The sequence below is a fragment of the Molossus molossus genome, unplaced genomic scaffold (assembly GCF_014108415.1).
Source record: "Molossus molossus isolate mMolMol1 unplaced genomic scaffold, mMolMol1.p scaffold_m16_p_1, whole genome shotgun sequence".
In the NCBI taxonomy this organism is placed as follows: Eukaryota; Metazoa; Chordata; class Mammalia; order Chiroptera; family Molossidae; genus Molossus; species Molossus molossus.
Window position 1 is genome coordinate 196,101,231 of NW_023425344.1, and position 19,416 is coordinate 196,120,646.

Sequence of the window (19,416 nt, forward strand, 5' to 3'; positions counted from 1 at the left end):
TGGCTTCAAAAAGAAAGCCAATCAATAAAAGTAAAAATTTATAATTTGAACCTTATCAACATTTAACTTTCTCCAGGAGAGACTGTGAAAAAGATAAAAAGACAAGCTACAAACTGGAAGAAAATATTTGCAGATCAGTATCTGACAAATGACTATTCTAGACTGTATAAAGAACTCTCAAAACTCAGCAGAAAAAAATACAATTAGAAATGGCCAAGAAATATGGACATTTCACCAAATACACACATGAAAAGATGTTCAACATCATTCATTAGTCATCAGAAAAATATAAATTAAAATCACAATGAGATATCACTATATATCTACTAGAAAAGATAAAATAAAAATACTAGATCACTTATACACTGCTGGTGATAATGTAAAATAGTGCAACCACTTCCCTAACCTGGAACTCACTAGCTTAGTTGGTTAAAATATCATCCCAATACGCTAAGGTTGCAGGTTCAGTCCCCAGTCAGGGTACACACAAGAATCAACCAGTGAATACATAAATAAGTGGAAAAATAAACCAACGTCTATCTGTCTCTCTCTCCCTTCCTCTCTCTCTAAAAATCAATCAATAAAAATTTTTTTAAAGAATAAAATAGTAGCCCTGGCCAGTTTGGCTCAGCAGTGAGAGCATTGGCCTGTGGTCCAGAGAGACCCGGGTTCGGTTCCCACTAGGGGCATGTACTTTGGTTGCAGTTTGTCCCCAGCCCTGGGTGGGTCATGCGGGTGGCGGCCACTCAATGTGTCCCTTTCACGTTGATGTGTCCCTTTCACGTCAATGTTTCTCTCTCTCTCTCTTCCTCTCTTTCCCTCCCGCTCTGTCTGAATAAAGAACAGAAAAATGTTCTTGGGTGAGGATTAAAAAAAATAAAAGAATAAAATAGTACAAACAAACACTCTAGAAAACAGTTTGGCAGTTAAATAGAAACAAATAATTACTAAATAATCCACCAGTTGGATTTGAGGGTATTTATTCCAGATAAATAAAAACTTACATTCACATAAAAAACATATATAAGCCCTGGCCAGTTTTGCTCAGCGGTTAGAGCATCAGCCAATGACTTGCGGGTTTGATTCCGGTCCGAGGCACATACCTCGGTTGCGGTTCGCACCGACCCTGGTCGTCATATGGGAGGTGACCAGTCGATGTGTCTATCACATCGATGTTTCTCTCTCTCCCTCCCACTCTATCTGAAAATAGATGGAAAAATATCCTCGAGAGAGGATTAAAAAAAAACAAAACCTGTATATGAATGTTTCTAGTTGCTTTATTCGTAACAGTCAAAAGTGAAAATAGCCCAGATGTCCTTTAACAAGTGGATGGTTAAACAAACCATGCTACAAAGATACCATGGAATATTACTCAGCAACAAAAAGGAACAAACTATTGATACAGGCAACAATTTGGATGAATCTCCAGAGAACTATGCTGGATAAAAGAGCCAATACCAAAAGGTTATATATGTTATATAATTTCAATTACATAACATTTCGGAAGTGATAAAAATCTTAGAAACAGAATGGTTTATTGGGGAAAGTGAGGGGAGAGCAGGAGGAAGGTGAGTGTGGTTATTAAAGGGAACGCTGAGGTTTCCTTGTTGTAACAATTGTTCTGTATCTTGACTGTGGTGGTAGATTCTTATACCTACCTACATATGTTATAAAACTGTATAGAACCAAACACATACACACACAGACAGAAATGAGAACAAGAAAAATGAGAAATCTGAATAAGATCTGTAGATTGCATCAATGTTAATATCCTGGTTGTGATACTCTAGTATACAATTTTGTAAGATGTTACCACTTCTTACAAAATTGTATACTAGAGCCCTGGCCGGTTTGGCTCAACAGTTAGAGCGTTGGCCTGCGGTCTGGAGATACCCGGGTTCGGTTCCCGCTAAGGACACATACCTCGGTCGCAGTTTGTCCCGGACCTGGTTGGGTCGGGTGGGTGGCGGCCACTCGATGTGTCCCTTTCACGTCAATGTTTCTCTCTCTCTCTCCCTCCCTCCCACTCTATCTGAACAAAATATTGAAAAATGTCCTCCGGTGAGGATAAGAAAAAAAAATTGTATACTAGAGGGTGAGGGGTACATGGAATCTGTTATTTCTTATAACTGCATGTAAACCTAAACTAAAAAATTATAGTTAAAAACAGTAGGCCACAAGGTTATGTCAATTATATCTCAATCTTTTTTTTTAATCCAGCTTAAAAAAAAAAAAAAAAAAAAGCCATGTTTATCTAGAAATCCTTCTCAGTTCTTTCTCATTTGCTGCCATATGGTTAAATCCATCTCTGAGTGTTCTTTATGTGCAAAGTGAGCAGCCTCAATTTTGCCCTCAAGAAACTTACAGTTTTGTGAAATAGAACTACATCCAAAAAAACCATAATACAAGGCAGATTACTTAGAATATTGAATGCCACAAGAGATGCTAACAGATGAATGGATAAACATGTCATATCTATACAATGGAATGTTGTTCAGCCATTAGAAAGTACCACAATGAGCCCTGGCCAGTTTGGCTCAGAGGTTAGAGTGTCTGCCCGTGGATCAATGAGTTGTGGGCTGGATTCCGGTCAAGAGCACATACCACAGTTGCTGTTCTTTTCCCGGCCCTGGTCGGGTCATATGGGAGGCAACCAATTGATGTGTCTCTCTCACATCAATGTTTGTTTCTCTCTCTCCCTCTCTCCCTCCCTCCTACTCTATCTGAAGATAAATAGAAAAATATCCCCAGGTGAGGATTTAAAAATAAAAAAGTACGACTCTCTGATACATGCTACAACTTAGATGAATACTAAAAATATTATGCTAAGTGAAATAAGCCAGAATCACACAAGTACAGATACTGTATGATCCCACTTATATGAGGTACCTAGAATAGGCAAATTCATAGAGGCAGAAAATAGATGAGAGGTCACCAGGGGATAGGGAAAGAGGGAACAGAAGTCATTGTTTAATGATTACAGGATTTCTATTTGGAGTGATGAAAATGTTTGGACATGGATAGTGGTGATGGTTGTACAACACTGTGACTGTACCTAATGCCACTGAATTATACACTTAAAATTAGTTTGAATATTTTATGTTATATATATTTAACTACAATAAGAAAAAAATTTAGAGCATTTTAATTCATATTAGCCCAAATCTGAAAAGCCTGGGTGTTAACAAGGAAAAGAGTGGATGAGCAAACTGCAATACTATGCAATACTACTCAGCAATAACATACAATACTAATGATAAATCTCAAAATATCATGCTAAGTGAAAGCAGAAGAGTACAAACTATATGATTCCATTTATGTGAAGTAAAACGAGCAAAATTTATCAATGGGAAAATCAATCAGAATAGTGGTGACGTGTGTGTGTGTGTGTCGGGAGCACAGGCTGATTGGGAAGGCAAATGAAATAACTTTCTGGGGTGATAGAAATGTTCTGTATCTTGACAGGTTACACAGGTAAATGCATTTGTCAAAGCTCAGCAAATTGTGGGCTTAGGATTTGTGTATTTTACTTATGTAAGAAATAAAAGATTCACAAACAATACTGAACTCTAATGATATGTATGCTGAACTATTTAGGGGTGAAATATAATGACATAATACACTTTAAATTACAACAAAAAATATGGACTGAAGGATGGATTGCTAAATGTGATAAAGCAAATACAACAAAGTGTTAATCATAAAATATAGGTGGTGGGTACATAGGTGTTTACTATATAATTCTTTCAAGTTTGAAAGTATTCATAATAAAATGTTTGGAAACTATACATACCAACAAAACAGTTGTTTCTCTTCTTCTCCAGAACTTGGCTTATATTTCTAATGCTACAGAGTGAAAATTTATTATTGTTGAGTTTGTCCCCAGATGTTGCTCTTGCATACATGATGTAATTGCCATTTTCTTTTTGTCCCAAATTCTTAGATTCTCCTGGAGTGCACTCTGTTCCAGAATCATGCTGTCAAACAGAATATAGAGTTACATAAACAGGGAAGTCAAAGAAGGTTTCCAGGTCATCTGATTAAATGTCATTTTCTCATCAGAAGAACAATGGAAGCTTGTTGACTTTCCTTTAGAAAAGATCTTACAATTGTTTTAGACTGTGAGATGGAAAACAATCTGCTCTTTTAAGGCTGTCTTAGAAAAGAAGGAAAAAAATCAGTGAAACTCTAACCATAACTTATAGCTTTGTAAGTAGGGAGTAGAATGGAGGACAAACTATCATAAAAGTCTATTAAAAATAAGTTCACCTACTTTTAAAACTACTAATAAGAATATAAACTACTTAAAAACTACTAAATATTCATTAAAATACATGTTAAAATAAGTTATGGCCAATACAGAGATGACAGAGGTGAAGGAAAGACAGGAAACAAAAGAGAATGGTATGGGGTTAAATACTACAGGATGGGCATCTAAGAGAGTTGAAGATTTGCTAATTCTTACATAAGAAAGATAGGTAAATGCCGAATAGGGCTAAAAATACAACAATCTGCTTTAAAATAAAAATTAAGACAAATCAGGAGGTAAAACCAAAACACTGCTTTGTAGAATAAAACAGGAGACATACATGTCTATGTACAGAAACAGTTTATGGTGTTGGTAACTACTACTAAAGTATCAGATACATACAGGAAAGTACCAAACCACAGCTCCATGGATTTTCTCAAAGTAAATATACTTAACAAGACCAGCACTGAGATCAGGAAAGAGAACACTACCAGATCTCCCCAAACCCCCGGGGGGAGGGGGGGATATGCATTCAAAAATAAAACAACCGAACCTTACCATGCTCCACAAACAATTCAAAACTTGTCAGTAAGAGTGAAAAACAATGGGTTCTAGAATAATAGTTGTATTTAATTAAATTGTTTTGAATACCCTACCCTCCAGAAAGAAAGGGACTGCCCATGGGCATTTTGTTTCTTCCCAGAGTCCATCTAAATCCTCCCTAATCTGAAGCAACTATTAAAGCAACTACTTTCATCTTTATTCTTCCTGATAGCTATTGCCTTTCTCCTGAAACTAGGTTCAGCATTTAACGACTCTTTACTATTCACCAATATTATCTTACTTTATGTTTTCATCCTATAGAACTCAGTCTGGTTTCTGATAATGTATGGCACTAGAATTATTCTCAGCATTAGAATTTTAGAAAGAGAAAGAGAAAAAAAATCCCAATACTGTTTAACTCTTGATGTCATCACAGAATATTTTACCACCTTTCAATTCAATAACTATGAAATGTGTGTTCAATATTATACATGAAAAAAACAAAATATATGAAAATATAAAGATGAATTAAGCACCATCCTGAGCCCTCAAAGGACTTACATTCTATTTTAAAGGGCTAGCAAATTTTGATATCCTTTCCTAGTCTGACTCCCTGCCCCATAAATCCATTACAGATATCACTAATCAATTATTATTTTACTAGCCGAAAGAAGATTATAATTGGTCATTAATTGCCATGGAAGGAAGAATGCATTATAAGCAAGTATGCCAGTTATTTGTCATCCTCAGAAAAGCAACACATAAAACAAACATAATATAAAGGCCATTTTGACTGTACCCCCAAAAATGCTTTGAGAGTTCAAATAAAGAGAATAGTTTCACAAGGAAACGATAATCTCAGTTTGATAAGAAAACGGAAAAGCTTTTTCCTGACTATAAAAACAACATATATTCCTTTAGAAATTTTAGAAAATAAAAACTGGATAAAGAAAAATGAGATTATAATCCACCAACCACAACTACTATTAATATTTTGTTCTATTTCCTACCTGATTTGTACCTGGTAATATTATTTTAATACAAACTTTTGGCTATACTCTGTGTACAGTGATATAAACGGATTCTTTCAGTTTAACATAGAGCAAGCTTTCAAACTTTATTTTTAAACGATGGTAGAGCATTCCATGATACTTTCCTAGTGTGGGGGAATATAGGCTGTTTAACAGTTGGATCTCCAGAGGTAGAGTTACTCAGTAAAAAGGTCAAACATTTTAAGGGTCTTGATATACACTGTCAAACTGCCTGACAAAAGGGCCATATTAATTTACATTATGTAACAGCATGGATCACGATTTCAACAGGCAAAGATGGGAAGGAATTGGTTTCCTGACAGAAGAAACATTTTAAAGAACTATAAATTACTTAATTTGACAAGAGAGAGGAGATAACATTGAAAAAATACTTGGACCCAAATTATGGAAAACTCTAAATGCTAAGATAAGGAAATTTTTATCAGCAGGTACTAGAAGTAAACTGTAAACAGAAGTGATTTGATCAGAATAATCAGAACTATAACTAGACAAAGATTAATCTGGTAAGAGTGGGCACATATTAGAATTTTCATATTGAGAGACAATTTGTCTCTCACACAATAAAGTTTATAAAGTGGTTAGCAATAGTTGTGCAATAATATTTGGAACAGGATAAATAAATATAAGGGATAGTGTGAACCACTCAGAGAGAAAGTAACTGACATAGAATACAGATTTATAACAGGAGAGATAAAGACAGATTTCAGATAATGATGTCAAGGAAGGCAGGAGTTTATTGGTTCTGGCTGATCTTACTATTAAATTACTTAAATATTTACTAAGTATCTACTATGTATATGAATGGCAGCATGAACGACACGTACAAAGGAATGGGGGTGTTTAAGCATGGTAGAACCATTAAAACTAGTCTGGTATTGAGACAAGGTATGTGGTGAAAGGGATGTAACCGATAGGGCTACAAGGATCAACCTTCAACAGATTTATGGCTTAGAACCAACTGAAGGCCAGGTCATCCAACATAGTGACTAATTTCACCTTGCAGTGACCCCTAGTCTCACTGCTCATTCACTGTAATTCGTTAGCATACTAAACAACTCCCCCAACACACACACACACACACACACACACACACACACACACGAAAAATGAAAAGCTCATATAAAGACACAAAATGACCGACAGTGTTCTTCCAAGTAGTCTCCACCCCTTTCCCTGAAAAATCCTGAATATTCTTCCCTCTTATTGAATGCCCTTCGATTAAATGAGCCTCAATAAAAGAAGTAAATCCCACTAGGGAGTGGCTGCTCTGTCTGTGGAGTAGCCAATCTGACTCACTGTTTCACTAATAAACTCTCTTTCACTTTAAATTCTATGCTAGCTCTTATGTGAGTTCTTTCCTGCTCAAAGCCAAGAATCCCACAGTGGATCACAGATCTTCAGACCCCAGACCCCTGACCCCTGGAATGCCTGCATCAGTAAGATAGGAAAAGATGGCAAGAGAGACAAAATGTGTCAACCAATTTATCCATTAGACGGTAAGTAATGTAACATAATGTACTAAAAACACCTCTCCAGCAACTGTGTAGGGTATGGATTAGACAGGAAGTGAAAAGAGAATAGACTAGATTCCCTACTCCAAGTGTGTTCCACAGACCAGCAGCAACAGCAGCATAAGGGAGTTTCTTAGAAATGTGGAAACACATGCCCCACCAAAGACTCACTGAACCAAAATCTGTATTTCAAGATCCTCAATTACTTATAAGCACATTAAGCTTTGAGAGGATGTAAACTAAAGGAGTGAAGAGCAGTTACAAGGGTGCTAAAATTCCTTTGGTGAGGGTTGGAATCAAAGGAACTGGAAGAGAAGAGAGGACACTTAACTGTCTTGGGAAACACAAATTAACCATGAACAACAGTTCTCTGTTCATCTCTAAAACTTAAATTACTCTTTTAAGAACAGATCACAAGCCCTGGCCGGTTTGGCTCAGCGGTTGGAGCGTCGGCCTGCGGTACAGAGAGACGCGGGTTCGGTTCCCGCTGAGGGCATGTATCTCGGATGCAGTTTGTCCCCGACCCTGGTTGGTCATGCGGGTGGCAGCCACTCGATGTGTCCCTTCACATCGATGTTTCTCTCTCTCTCTACCTCTCTCTCCCTCCCGCTCTATCTGAACAAAGAATGGAGAAGTGTCCTCGGGTGAGGATTAAAAAAAAAACAAAAAAACGAACAGATCACAAAAGCAGTCAAGAGGTAGAGAGATTAAATACATTTTAAAGCCCTGGCTGGTCTGGCTCTGTGGTTAGAGTGTTGGTCTGCGGTCTGTGGGTTCGGTTCCAACAAAGGGCACATACCTCGGTTGCAATTTGTCCCCAGCCCTGGTTGGGTCATGTGGGTGGCAACCACTCGATGTGTCCTTTTCACGTCGATCTTTCTCTCTCTCCCCCCACCCCCATTCTATCTGAACAAAATATCAAAAAAAAAAAAAAAAAGTCCTCTGCTGAGGATTAAAAAAAAACACAAACATTTAAAATACTTTCTCCAAAAATATTGATAATTATCTATCAATTTCTGATTGGGACTTAGAAGAGGAAAGACTTGCAACTTAGGGAGATGGCACTTATATTTTACAAACTGAAGAAAATTACAGAAGTACATTTGAGGATTTTAAACTGTAGTATATATTTTTCTAGACTCATAAAAATTTCAATTTTTACAAGTGATAAGGTACAAGTAAAATAAAGCTACAAATAGTTTTTAAATGAAAATTTCCCAAACTTGTTACTTTTACAAGCCCTAACAAAATCACAAAGGATATCTTTCAGTATTTTACATTTCTGTGTGTATTAATCTTTAGGTCACTTGAAAATCAATATAATGGACTGAGTATTAAATGATACCAAAGAATTGTTAATTTTGTCAGGTATCATAATCACACTGTGGTTATATAAGAAATATCTACTTTTTTAAAAAGAAATGTTATACTAAAATATTTAAGAATGAATGAATTTGCTTCAAATACCTTACAAAGAAAAAGGAAGAAATGTAGCAAAATTTTGATATTTGTTGAATCTGAATGCAAGCCACAACCTATTTTAAAGCATCCTAAGCTAAAAATAGTTCTTCCATGTATAAAGGACTTTAAAATAACAGAAATATTACCCCAAAGCCTAGAATATTTACTAACTGGCCCTATACAGAAAAAGTCTGCTGACCCCTGTTCTGAACATGATAGTATGCTGTACTATATAGCTCTACTTTTATGTATGTTAAAAATTTTTCATACTAGCCCTGGCTGGTTTGGCTCAGCGGTTAGAGCATCAGCCTGCGGTCCCGAGAGACCCCGGTTCAGTTCCCGCTAAGGGCACGTACCTTGGTTGCAGTTTGTCCCCGGCCCTGGTTGGGTCGTGCGGGTGGCAGCCACTCGATGTGTCCCTTTCACGTCGATGTTTCTCTCTCTCTCTCTCTCCCTCCTACTCTATCTGAACAAAAAATGTCCTCGGGTGAGGATTAAAAAAAAAAAAAATTTCATACTAAAGGATTTTAAAATATCAATCTCATTCCACAGTAGAGAAAGACAAATCTAGTAAGCCCCAATAATGTTTAAAGGAAATCAAGCAAAACCACCTTTCCACAATTTACTAACATTCAAAATGTACTTTAATAAAAAGTGATTCTCATTTAATGACTATTTTAATTAATCACATATCAAGCACTGTTCTGGGGTTGGGAGACATAGAAGTGAATGAAACAGACAAAATCCCTTGCCTTCATAAAATTCTGGCATTGTTAGGTTGACTTTTCTTTTTTTAATCACAAATATTCTATTTTCCTCCCTTTCCATATGGTCAAGTACATGTCTGTGTTCTGACATATAAAATCTAAACATTCATACATAGTTGTTTTCATTGTAATCATACCAAAAAAATCACTGACATAAAAGGTAGGTTAATAATTTTTATTATTTTATTTTAAATCTGGTAAGTAGGCAATACTTACTGGAGATCCAAAGTTATGTCCAACTTCATGAGCAAAAGTAATATGAGAGACTTTGGGGGGTACATGAGACCCATAGTTCTGAACAGTAATAATTCCAGTGTTTAAGGACTTCTTCTTACCATCTGAATAGAGCTTACTTTTTTCACATATTCCTCCAGAGCTTCCTAATTCAGAGCAAAAGATGGCTAAATTAGTATGTTTCACATATACAAAAAATTAACTTTCTAATACGTGCTGTATTAAAGGAAGACATTTTATATTTTGAGTCCAAAATACAATTAGTTCCCATATATATCAAATACTCAAAAGTTTCGTTGGTCCAAGATTAGGAGGTCATTTCAAATAAAAGTTTTAATGAAGAAACTCCCAGGATTGAGTACAAAGCCTTTATAAAATATTCCTCTTCAAAATCAAAATGTCCCCAAAATTTTACTCCCATTAATTTAGCAAAACAAATATTTAAGTTTCTGTTAAATCTGAATATATCAGAATTTACACTGAGTTCAGCCTATACCTTTCATCTTTTAAAGGGAAAACCAAGTAAATGTAAGTTGAGTAAAATATTCTCAAGTAAACTCTGAGAAAGTCACTTCTATAAATAAAAGCAGTGATGCACAGGAGTATGTATGTGATTCACTATCCTGAGAGGCAATATACTATTTATTTATTTTTTTGTACATACCCCTAGTGGGAACCAAACCTGGGAATCTCTGGTCCTCAGGTGAACGCTCCAACCGCTGAGCCAAACTGGCCAGGGCACAATTTATTTTTTAAAAGAAAAGAATTAGGGGTTGCCAGGGAATAGGAGAGTGAGGGTGGGAGAAATAGGGAGAGATTGGTAAAAGGTACAAACTTTCAGTTATAAGATGAATAAGGTTTCACAATGTATACGAATAGCAAATCATTGCAATGCATACTTCAAATATCTTACAATTTTATTTGTCAATACCTCAATAAAACTGGAAGAAAAAAAAATTATGCCACATAGGTAGAAAAAAAAAAACAAGGGAAGAGGGAAGGAAGGAGACGGGGTGAAGGAAGAAAGGTACAGCAAATGGTAACTATCAGCTATCCATTGTATTACTCTCGCAACTTTTTGGCATGTTTGAAGTTTTTCTTTTTTTTTTTAATCCTCACCCGAGGACATTTTTCCATTTTTTGTTCAGATAGAGTGGGAGGGAGAGAGAGGAAGAAAGAGAGAGAGAGAGGAAGAGAGAGAGGGGGAGAGGGGGAAAGAGAGAGAGAGAGAGAGAGAGAGAGAGAGAGGGAGAGAGAAACGCTGACGTGAAAGAGACTCACTGAGTGGCTGCCACCCGCACGACCAACCAGGGCCGGAGACAAACTGCAACCGAGGTATGCACCCTTAGCAGAAACTGAACCCAGGTCTCTTTGGACCATAGCCCGACGCTGAGCCAAACCGGCTAGGGCATGTTTGAAGTTTGTCAAAATAAATTCGAAAAATTGAATTATGATTTTCCCATGTGTCTTGAGAATACTTCCAAATTTTAAAAGGAAACCCATATTTTTATTTATACAGATTAAATCAGTGTATGGTAATAGTTCCTGAACTTCAGAGTTTAATACCAAAATTAAAATGCTTTCACATCTAAAGGCAGTTAACGTAAGAAATTAGAAAAAGAACCAACATGAAAATTAGACAGTGGCTGGCCAATCCATGTCTTTATTTACATTGTACTAAGAAAACCATAGTTCTCTGAATAACTACTGAAGACTTTTAGTGAGGAGTTCTTTAGTTTATATTCACATGTAAAAGGTTTCTCTATTCGCCCGGCTGGTGTGGCTCAGTGGTTGAGCGTTGACCTGTGCACTAAGAGGTCACCGGTTCAATTCCTGGTCAGAGCACATACCCAGGTTGTATGCCAAATCCCCCGTGAGGGGCATACAGGAGGAGGTGGCCAACTGATATTCTCTCTCATCAATGTTTCTATTTCTCTCTCCCTCTCCCTTCCTCTCTCTAAAATCAATAAAGAAAAAAAAAAAAGGTTTCTCTATTTGATTTTGTGTTAAAATACAATAAAATGGATTAACATATTCTGATAAATTATCAAATTATTTTCATACATGTATGCAAAGTTATAACCAAGTCATTAAATCATTTTTAAAAACCCAATATTTATAATTCTTGATAAAGCATATAATAAAAAGCAACTAAAAATGGATCTGCAAGAATGGCATGATACAATTACCGTCTTCTTCCTTTTAAAAATCAGAAAGTAGCCCTGGCCGGTTTGGCTCAGCAGTTAGAGCATTGGCCCGCAGACCAGATTCCAGGGTTCGGTTCCTGCTAAGGGCACGTACCTTGGTTGCAGTTTGTCCCCAGCCCCAGCTGGGGTCATGTGGGAGGCAACCACTTGATGTGTCTCTCTCACATCGATGTTTCTCTTTCTCTACCTCCCTCTCTCCCTCCCGCTCTATCTGAAGATAAATGCAAAAAAAAAAAAAAAAAAATGTCCTTGGGTGAGGATAAAAATAAATAAAATTAGAAAGTATACAGCAACAAACATAAGTTTAAACTACCATTATGATACAATTTAGGAAGCTGAAATATAATGTACTTCACAGAAAATACACTGAAAGACTATGCCATGGGTAGATTTTAACCAGCAAAAGATTGAGAACCTTCATGATAGTCAAAACTTACTACCTTTTCTACACAGAAAATTAAATAAAAAGGAAACAGCTAATGATTTATGAATATTTAATGTATTTTCTTAAGGTACCTCTGCTTTGGAGATGAGTCCTAAAGACTATATCACTATTTCTAGAAAGTAGAAAAGACAGGAATAAGGACTCTGTATATAATAACAATGTTATACATATTTTAGTTGAACAAATAGTAAATCAATATCCTGCCTTAGCGAAGATTTGTCATATGCAAATTGGTCCAATGTAGTACTGTCAGACTTGAATTAAATATAGAAGACTCCACACTGCAAATTTATCAGTCAAAAAAAGAGTAAAGAACACATATTAAAAACTCTGATAATACACTTTTCTATATTTTTTAAATCTATCTAGTATAAAAGAAGTTCATACAAAAACTTGAGTGTACTTTTCTGAAATATAGCCTTTAATTCATATCTTATTTAACATCTTAAACAACTGCATTTGGTCTTAATGACTATTACTTATAGGAAAGGTTATTTGTTACAGGTTAATAGCATATGTTGGAATAACTCAATTATACAGAAAGAAATAAAATACTATATTCTAATTTTATAAGTTATGGTTTAATTTTTTAAAATACTGTAACTAGTTTTGATATGCTGAAAAATAAATTATTAATAATATATCATATATGCCTATAACTGAACCATAACTGAGGCGCAACAATTGCTTTATATTAAAAATTTAAGATTTTACTACGTATGTCATCATTGAAAAACACATTTATGATTGACAATGAGAAGGGTGCAATGTTTTAAATTCAAGTCAAAAGCAATTACTATAGATGGATGACTCAATGACCAACAAAATATAATCACACTTTTCTATCTACAGAATAGTCTGAGAGCTAAAGTCATAGACTATCAGTCCTAAACTTTAAAAGAGACCCCCCTTTTACCCCCCGAAAATTAGAAAAACTGCATTGGTAATATAATACCTTCACAGAGTCCAAAAATACAGTTTTGATGTCAGCAGGTCTAAATGCCTAAAACTTAATAGTAGTATGCTGACTAAACAACATTGATCTGAGCTGTAATTCTGAACCAGACAGTAGTACCACTCCCATACAGGTTAAGAAATATCTGTGGCCATTTCTTTGTATTTCATGTCTGGGGGACAGTACTCACATGTAATGAGTAGGGATCAGAGATGTTAAACATTCTACAAGAGGCAATCCAGACTGAACAAAATGCCAATATAAAGTGTTCTGTTGCAATATTCTAATGATGTAATTCTCCTAGCCTTGTAATTAGACTTTTACACAACAGGTTAAGAATTCAATAGGCTGTTGATTATCTTGAGAATCCATGTGAGGTACTGTATGCCCTCAAATCCTAACATGTAAAATTAAACTCAAGCTTCTAAAGTAAGAAAAACAAAAAAGACTATTTCTACCAAATGAAATGTGTCAAAAAATGTTCTTCAGGGGGACTTCCAGTTAAGACGGCAGCGTAGGTAAACGCGGTATGGTGTCCTCCCACAACGACATCAAAGTTACAACTAAACTACAGAACAACCATCATTCAAAACCGCCTGAAATCAAGCTGAATGGAAGTCCTACAACTACGGAATTAAAGCAGCAGCCACATCCAGACTGGTAGGAGGGGCAGAGGCAGACAGGCTGGTCCCACACCCATGTGTGGGGGATAAAAATCAGGATACCTGGGCAGGGAAGGTCCTCCCTGAGGACTGAGGGGTCCCCATCCCACACCAGGTACCTTGCTCAGGGTTCCAGTGCCAGGAAGAGAAGTCCCCATAACTTCTGGCTGGAAAAACCAGCGGGAACTGAGGCTCAGGGAAGCTGACGCAGCTGGAGCCCCAGGCAGCTCCTTAAAGGGCCCCAGCACAGACTTACCGGACTCACTCCCTCTAAGTTTGGAGGGGACGCAGCTCGAGGGGCACCAGAAACAAACAGGGAAGAACGGAGCTGTTTGGCACTGGAGCAAGGGCTGGAGAGGGGGCTTTCTCCGGGACAAACGTGCTGTCAGAGGCCTTTGTTCCTTTGGTGAGCCCTTCCCTGGGGCAGCAGACAGAAGCTATATCTGGGACTCCAGCAACCTGGCTCACACTAGTAGCCCCACCCTGGTGATTCCCTGAGGCCCCGCCCCACCCAATTTTCAGGCCCACCCAAGCTGTTGCCACTTGCTTAACCATAGGATTGGCCTGTCTTGGATCCGGCTTCAGGTTTTCCTAAATTCTTTTAAACAAGCAGCATCTGGTCTCAGATAGCCCCATAATGTTTGTTAAGTAATATATAGAAACAAACACAGGGAGGCAGCCAAAGTGAGGAGACAAACAGGTCCCAAATGAAAGAACAGAACAAAACCCAAAAAAAAGAACTAAGCGAAATGGAGATAAGCAACCAAACGGATGCTGAGTTCAAAATACTGCTTCTAAGGATGCTCAATGAACTTAGTGAGAACCTCAGTGAACTTAGTGAGGGCCTCAAGAACATAAAAAAGGACCAGTCAGAAATCATGGATGCACAGTCAGAAATGAAGGAGGCATTAACTGAAATAAAGAATAATTTACACAGATTCAATAGTAGAGTACGTAAATCCAAGAAGCAAACCATCGATTTGGAATATAAGGAAGCAAAAAGTGCCCAATCAGAACAGCAAAAAGAAAAAAGAATCCAAAAAAATGAGGAGAGTGTAAGGAGCCTCTGGGACAACTTCAAGCGTGCCAACATTTGCATCTTGGGTGTGCCAGAAGGAGAAGAGCGAGAACAAGAAATTGAAAACTTGTTTGAAAATAATGGCAGAAAACTTCCCTAACTTGGTGAAGGAAACAGACATACAAATACAGGAAGCACAGGGTCCCAAACAAGATGAACCCCAAGAGGCCCACACCAAGACACGTCATCATCAAAATGCAAACGGTTCAAGACAAAGAGAGAATCTTAAAAGCAGCAAGAGAAAGGCAGCTAGTTACCTACAAGGGAGTTCCCATAAGGCTGTCAGCTGATTTCTCAAAAGCAACTTTGCAGGCCAGAAGGGAGTGGCAAGAAATATTCAGTGATGAAAAGCAAGAACCTACAACCAAGATTACTCTATCCCACAAAGCTGTCATTTAGAATCGATGGCCATATAAAGAGTTTCCGAGACAAGAAAAAGCTAAAGGAGTTCATCACCACCAAACCATTATTATATGAAGTGTTGAAGGGTCTTTTTGAAGAAAAAGATAAAATATATGAACAAACCAAATGGCAATGAATACATATCTATCGACAATGAAATCTACAAACAAAATGAACAGGCAGAACAGAAACATTCTCATAGATACAGAGAACATTTTGTTGGCTGCCACATGGGAGGGGGATTGGGGGAATGGGTGAAAAAGGTGAAGGGATTAAGAAGTACAAATTCATTGCTAGACTGACAAACCTCAAAGGGAAAGGGGTTGGGGGGTGGGAAGAAATAAACCAAAAAACTTATATGCATAACCAATGAACACAGACAACAATGTGGGAAAAGGCCGGAGGGGGGAGGGATTTAGGAGGAGGGGGGGTCAATGGGGGAAAAATGAGGAACATATGTAATACATTCAACAATAAAGATTTTTAAAAAAGAAAAATGTTCTTCGCAAATGGTCAGAGAAATACTGAATGGTTCAGGATTAACTATGGAGAGGAATTATAGAGCTAGCATCATTCAGTAACCTGCCTGAAGTTTGACTACATTCATTAGGTTAACCGATAACATTAAGATAAATAATATACAAGCAGAATGCATCTTAATAACGCCCCCCAAACAATGGCCCCTCAAAAGAAGTGTTAGAAGAGTATAGCAAGTGAAGCAGAACAAAGGAATTATTTAACATGAAGAATTTACTTTGTTAAGGAACCAATGTTTCAGTCTCTAAATTAAATAAGAGGCTACCTGCTTGACACAGAATTGTACTTATATAAAGTTTAGAGTAGTATTTCCAGATTCATATTCAAGATTGACTTTGTTTTGGGAGACTACACTCCCTTTTTTGGGCTCTCTTCAAGGCCCAGTATAATTTTAATTTGGAGGTTCCAAGTCAGCCCAGTTCATTAGCTGTTTATACTTATTACAGAGTTGAGGCAAAAGGTACTGTTTTCCTCGTTAACAAAACCCAAGACAGCACTCAACTACAATATGAAGTTAAATACAAACAAATAAAAAGTAGTGTAAAAATGACTTGAAGACAAGAAATCTACTAGTCAAACTTTTCAACCTTCATTGTTTTCCCTGGCTTAACTAAGTAACTGAAGGGGAAATAGCTAATAATTTGAGTAATTGTTCTGTGAAAATTAACACAACAAAATCCTTTCCACTACCATATATTTGAATAGTGATATATTTACAGCGTTAAATGAAATTAAGCTAAATAATACAACAGAATCAAAATTAATTAGGCCAAATAAAAATGAAAAAAAGATTAAGAAACAGTAACAGATCACAAGTTGAACAGATCAGCTATGAAATGCTGTTTTTAAAAAACAAGAGAAAGCATTACTAAGATCTACAGGCAGAAACATGAAATTTCAAAGGAAGGGTAAAGATAGAACATATTAAGGTGAAAAATAAACAACGTGAAGCAATATGATTTACCTGAATTTATAGAAACAAAACCAGTAAGTAGGCAGTTTCACGGCTCCCCAACCAGTGCTCTTCCTATTATGCCATAACAGTTAACCAAAATTATATTAAATATTATAGAGTAGTACTATTTATAACTGCTCTCTCTTAAGAAGAAAATGGATTCCAACAATATAAAACTTCTACAAAGATGCAGGAAACATTTTAATTTATTAGAAATGTCTTAGAAAGAGATAGCTTAAATGTTACAGTATATGGTACCTCGTAAAATAACTACCAAATGCACTAACCCTAGAGTCTAAAGGTCCAGATTCTACATTCTGTGTGATACTGGGTTGGTCAGCCTCTGAACTCAAGTTTTCTCACCTTCTCCAAAGAAGACATATGAAAAGATGCTAGTCACTAATCATCAGAGAGATGCTAATTAAAACCACAATAAGATATCACCTCATACCTGCCTGAATGGCTACCACCAATAAATCAACAAACAAGAAGTGCTGGTGAGGATGTGGAGAAAAGGGAACCCTAGTGCATTGTTGGTGGGAATACAGGTTGATGCAGCCACTGTGGAAAACAGTCTGGAGTTTTCTCAAAAAAATCAAAATGAAACTGCCTTTTGACCCAGCAATCCCACTTCTAGAAATATATCTTAAGAATCCTGAAACACAGATCAGAAAGAATATATGCACCCCTGTGTTCATAGTAGTGTTATTTACAATAGCCAAGATCTGGAAATTGCCCAAGTGGCGATAGGTAGATAAGTGGATAAAAAAAAAGCTATGGAATACTACACAGCTGTAAAAAGGAAAGAACTCTTACCTTTTGTGACAGCGTGAATGGACCTGGTTATTATAATGCTAAGTGAGGTAAACCAGTCAGAGAAAGGAAATACCATATGATCTCACTTATATATGGAATCTAATGAACAAAATAAACTGACGAACAAAATAGAACCAGAGTCACGGATACATGGTACAGACTGACAGGTGTTAGAGGGGAGGTTGGTGGGGCAGACGGGATGAAAGAAGGTGAAGAGAATAGCCAAAGAATGGATATACATAACCCACCGACACAGACAACAATGCAGTTAGGGCCAGAGGGAGGGAGGGTGGGGTCTGGGTAGAGAGGGGCAAAAGTGGGGGGAAAATGAGGTACATATCTAATAATGTGAACAATAAAAATAAATTTTTTAAAAAAGAAGCTTTGAAAATTGTAAAAAGGATATTCATTGCTAACCTAAAAAACAGAGCAAGAGCCCTGGCAAGTGAGGCTCAGTTGACTGAGCGACCACCCATGTACCAAGTCCTTGGTTGGATTCCTCGTCAGGGAGCATGCCCAGGGTTTCGGGCTTGTTTCCCAGTAGGGGTTGTGTGGGAGGCAGCTGATAGATGTCTCTCATATTGATGTTTCTCTCTCTCTCTCTCTCCCTATCCCTTCCTCTCGCTCTAAAAAATCAATAAAAACATATTTAAAAAAATAAAAAATAGACTAAGAAATAGAAAGGCAAGGCAACAGAACAAAAGATGCTATAATATTAATAACAAATCATAGAATAAACTAATAAAAAAGGAATAGAAAAGCCTGTCTTAGCCTGGATAAAGCAGAAGTTGACTTTTTAAAAAGATAAAAATGATGCATCGGAAGAATTGTTGTATATATAGCTCAGAAAATGATAGACTAGTGATCAAACTATATATAGCAAAATTCATATTCAAAGAGTCGATGATTCTTTCCACTGATCTTTCAATTAATAAATTTGTATTTCTCTAAACTAGGCTATTGAACTTATTATACTGCAACTCACAGACGCTCACCCCCACTACAGTGGGAAGGGAATTATCCTATCCCAGCTTTCTCAATGACAGAAGCTTTCATGACTAAGGCAGAAACCCCAGCAGAGTGCTGGCCCAGGTGGTGAGGCCAGTGGAGTTGTGAGAACTGGGGCCTCCTGCCTACATCTTCATTTTTGTTAAAATAATGACTAAAGAAACCTGGCCAAGTGGCTCAGTTGGTTGGAGTGTTGTCTTATGACCAAAAAAGTTGTGGGTTTGTTTCTCAGTCAGGACACATACCTAGGTTACAATTTCAATTCCTGGGCAGGGCGTGTTCTAGAGGTAACCAATCGATGTTTCTTTCTCTCTCTCTCTCAAAAATCAATAAACATATCCCCAAATAAAAAATAATAATAATAATAATGACTAGAAAAAATAATAATAAAGGCAGGCTTTCATTTCTTTCTACCTGCTGCTCCTGACCAGGGTTACTCTCCTTTCTAACTCGCTATAGAACAGAAGCAAGAACATAATTTTCCCCTCTTGACTCTAAAACTTTCTTTTAAACATTATTTAAAAAATAATTTCT

The 19,416-nt window shown here is 36.9% G+C and overlaps 1 protein-coding gene across 6 annotated transcripts in view; it reads right to left on the reverse strand.

The window, feature by feature from the left end:
- ADAM10 (ADAM metallopeptidase domain 10) overlaps window positions 1-19,416 on the reverse strand; it is a 142,532-nt gene that overhangs the window by 18,455 nt on the left and 104,661 nt on the right. For all 6 annotated transcript variants that reach the window (XR_004960629.1, XM_036271289.1, XM_036271271.1 and 3 more), the window contains 2 exons: window positions 9,800-9,963; window positions 3,794-3,977 (listed from right to left, as the gene is read on the reverse strand). Coding sequence is in view for 5 of the 6 variants with exons in the window: in XM_036271289.1 (XP_036127182.1) it covers window positions 3,794-3,977; window positions 9,800-9,963 (348 nt within the window). In the remaining variant the exon portion in view is untranslated. The remainder of the gene's footprint in view (window positions 1-3,793; window positions 3,978-9,799; window positions 9,964-19,416) is intronic.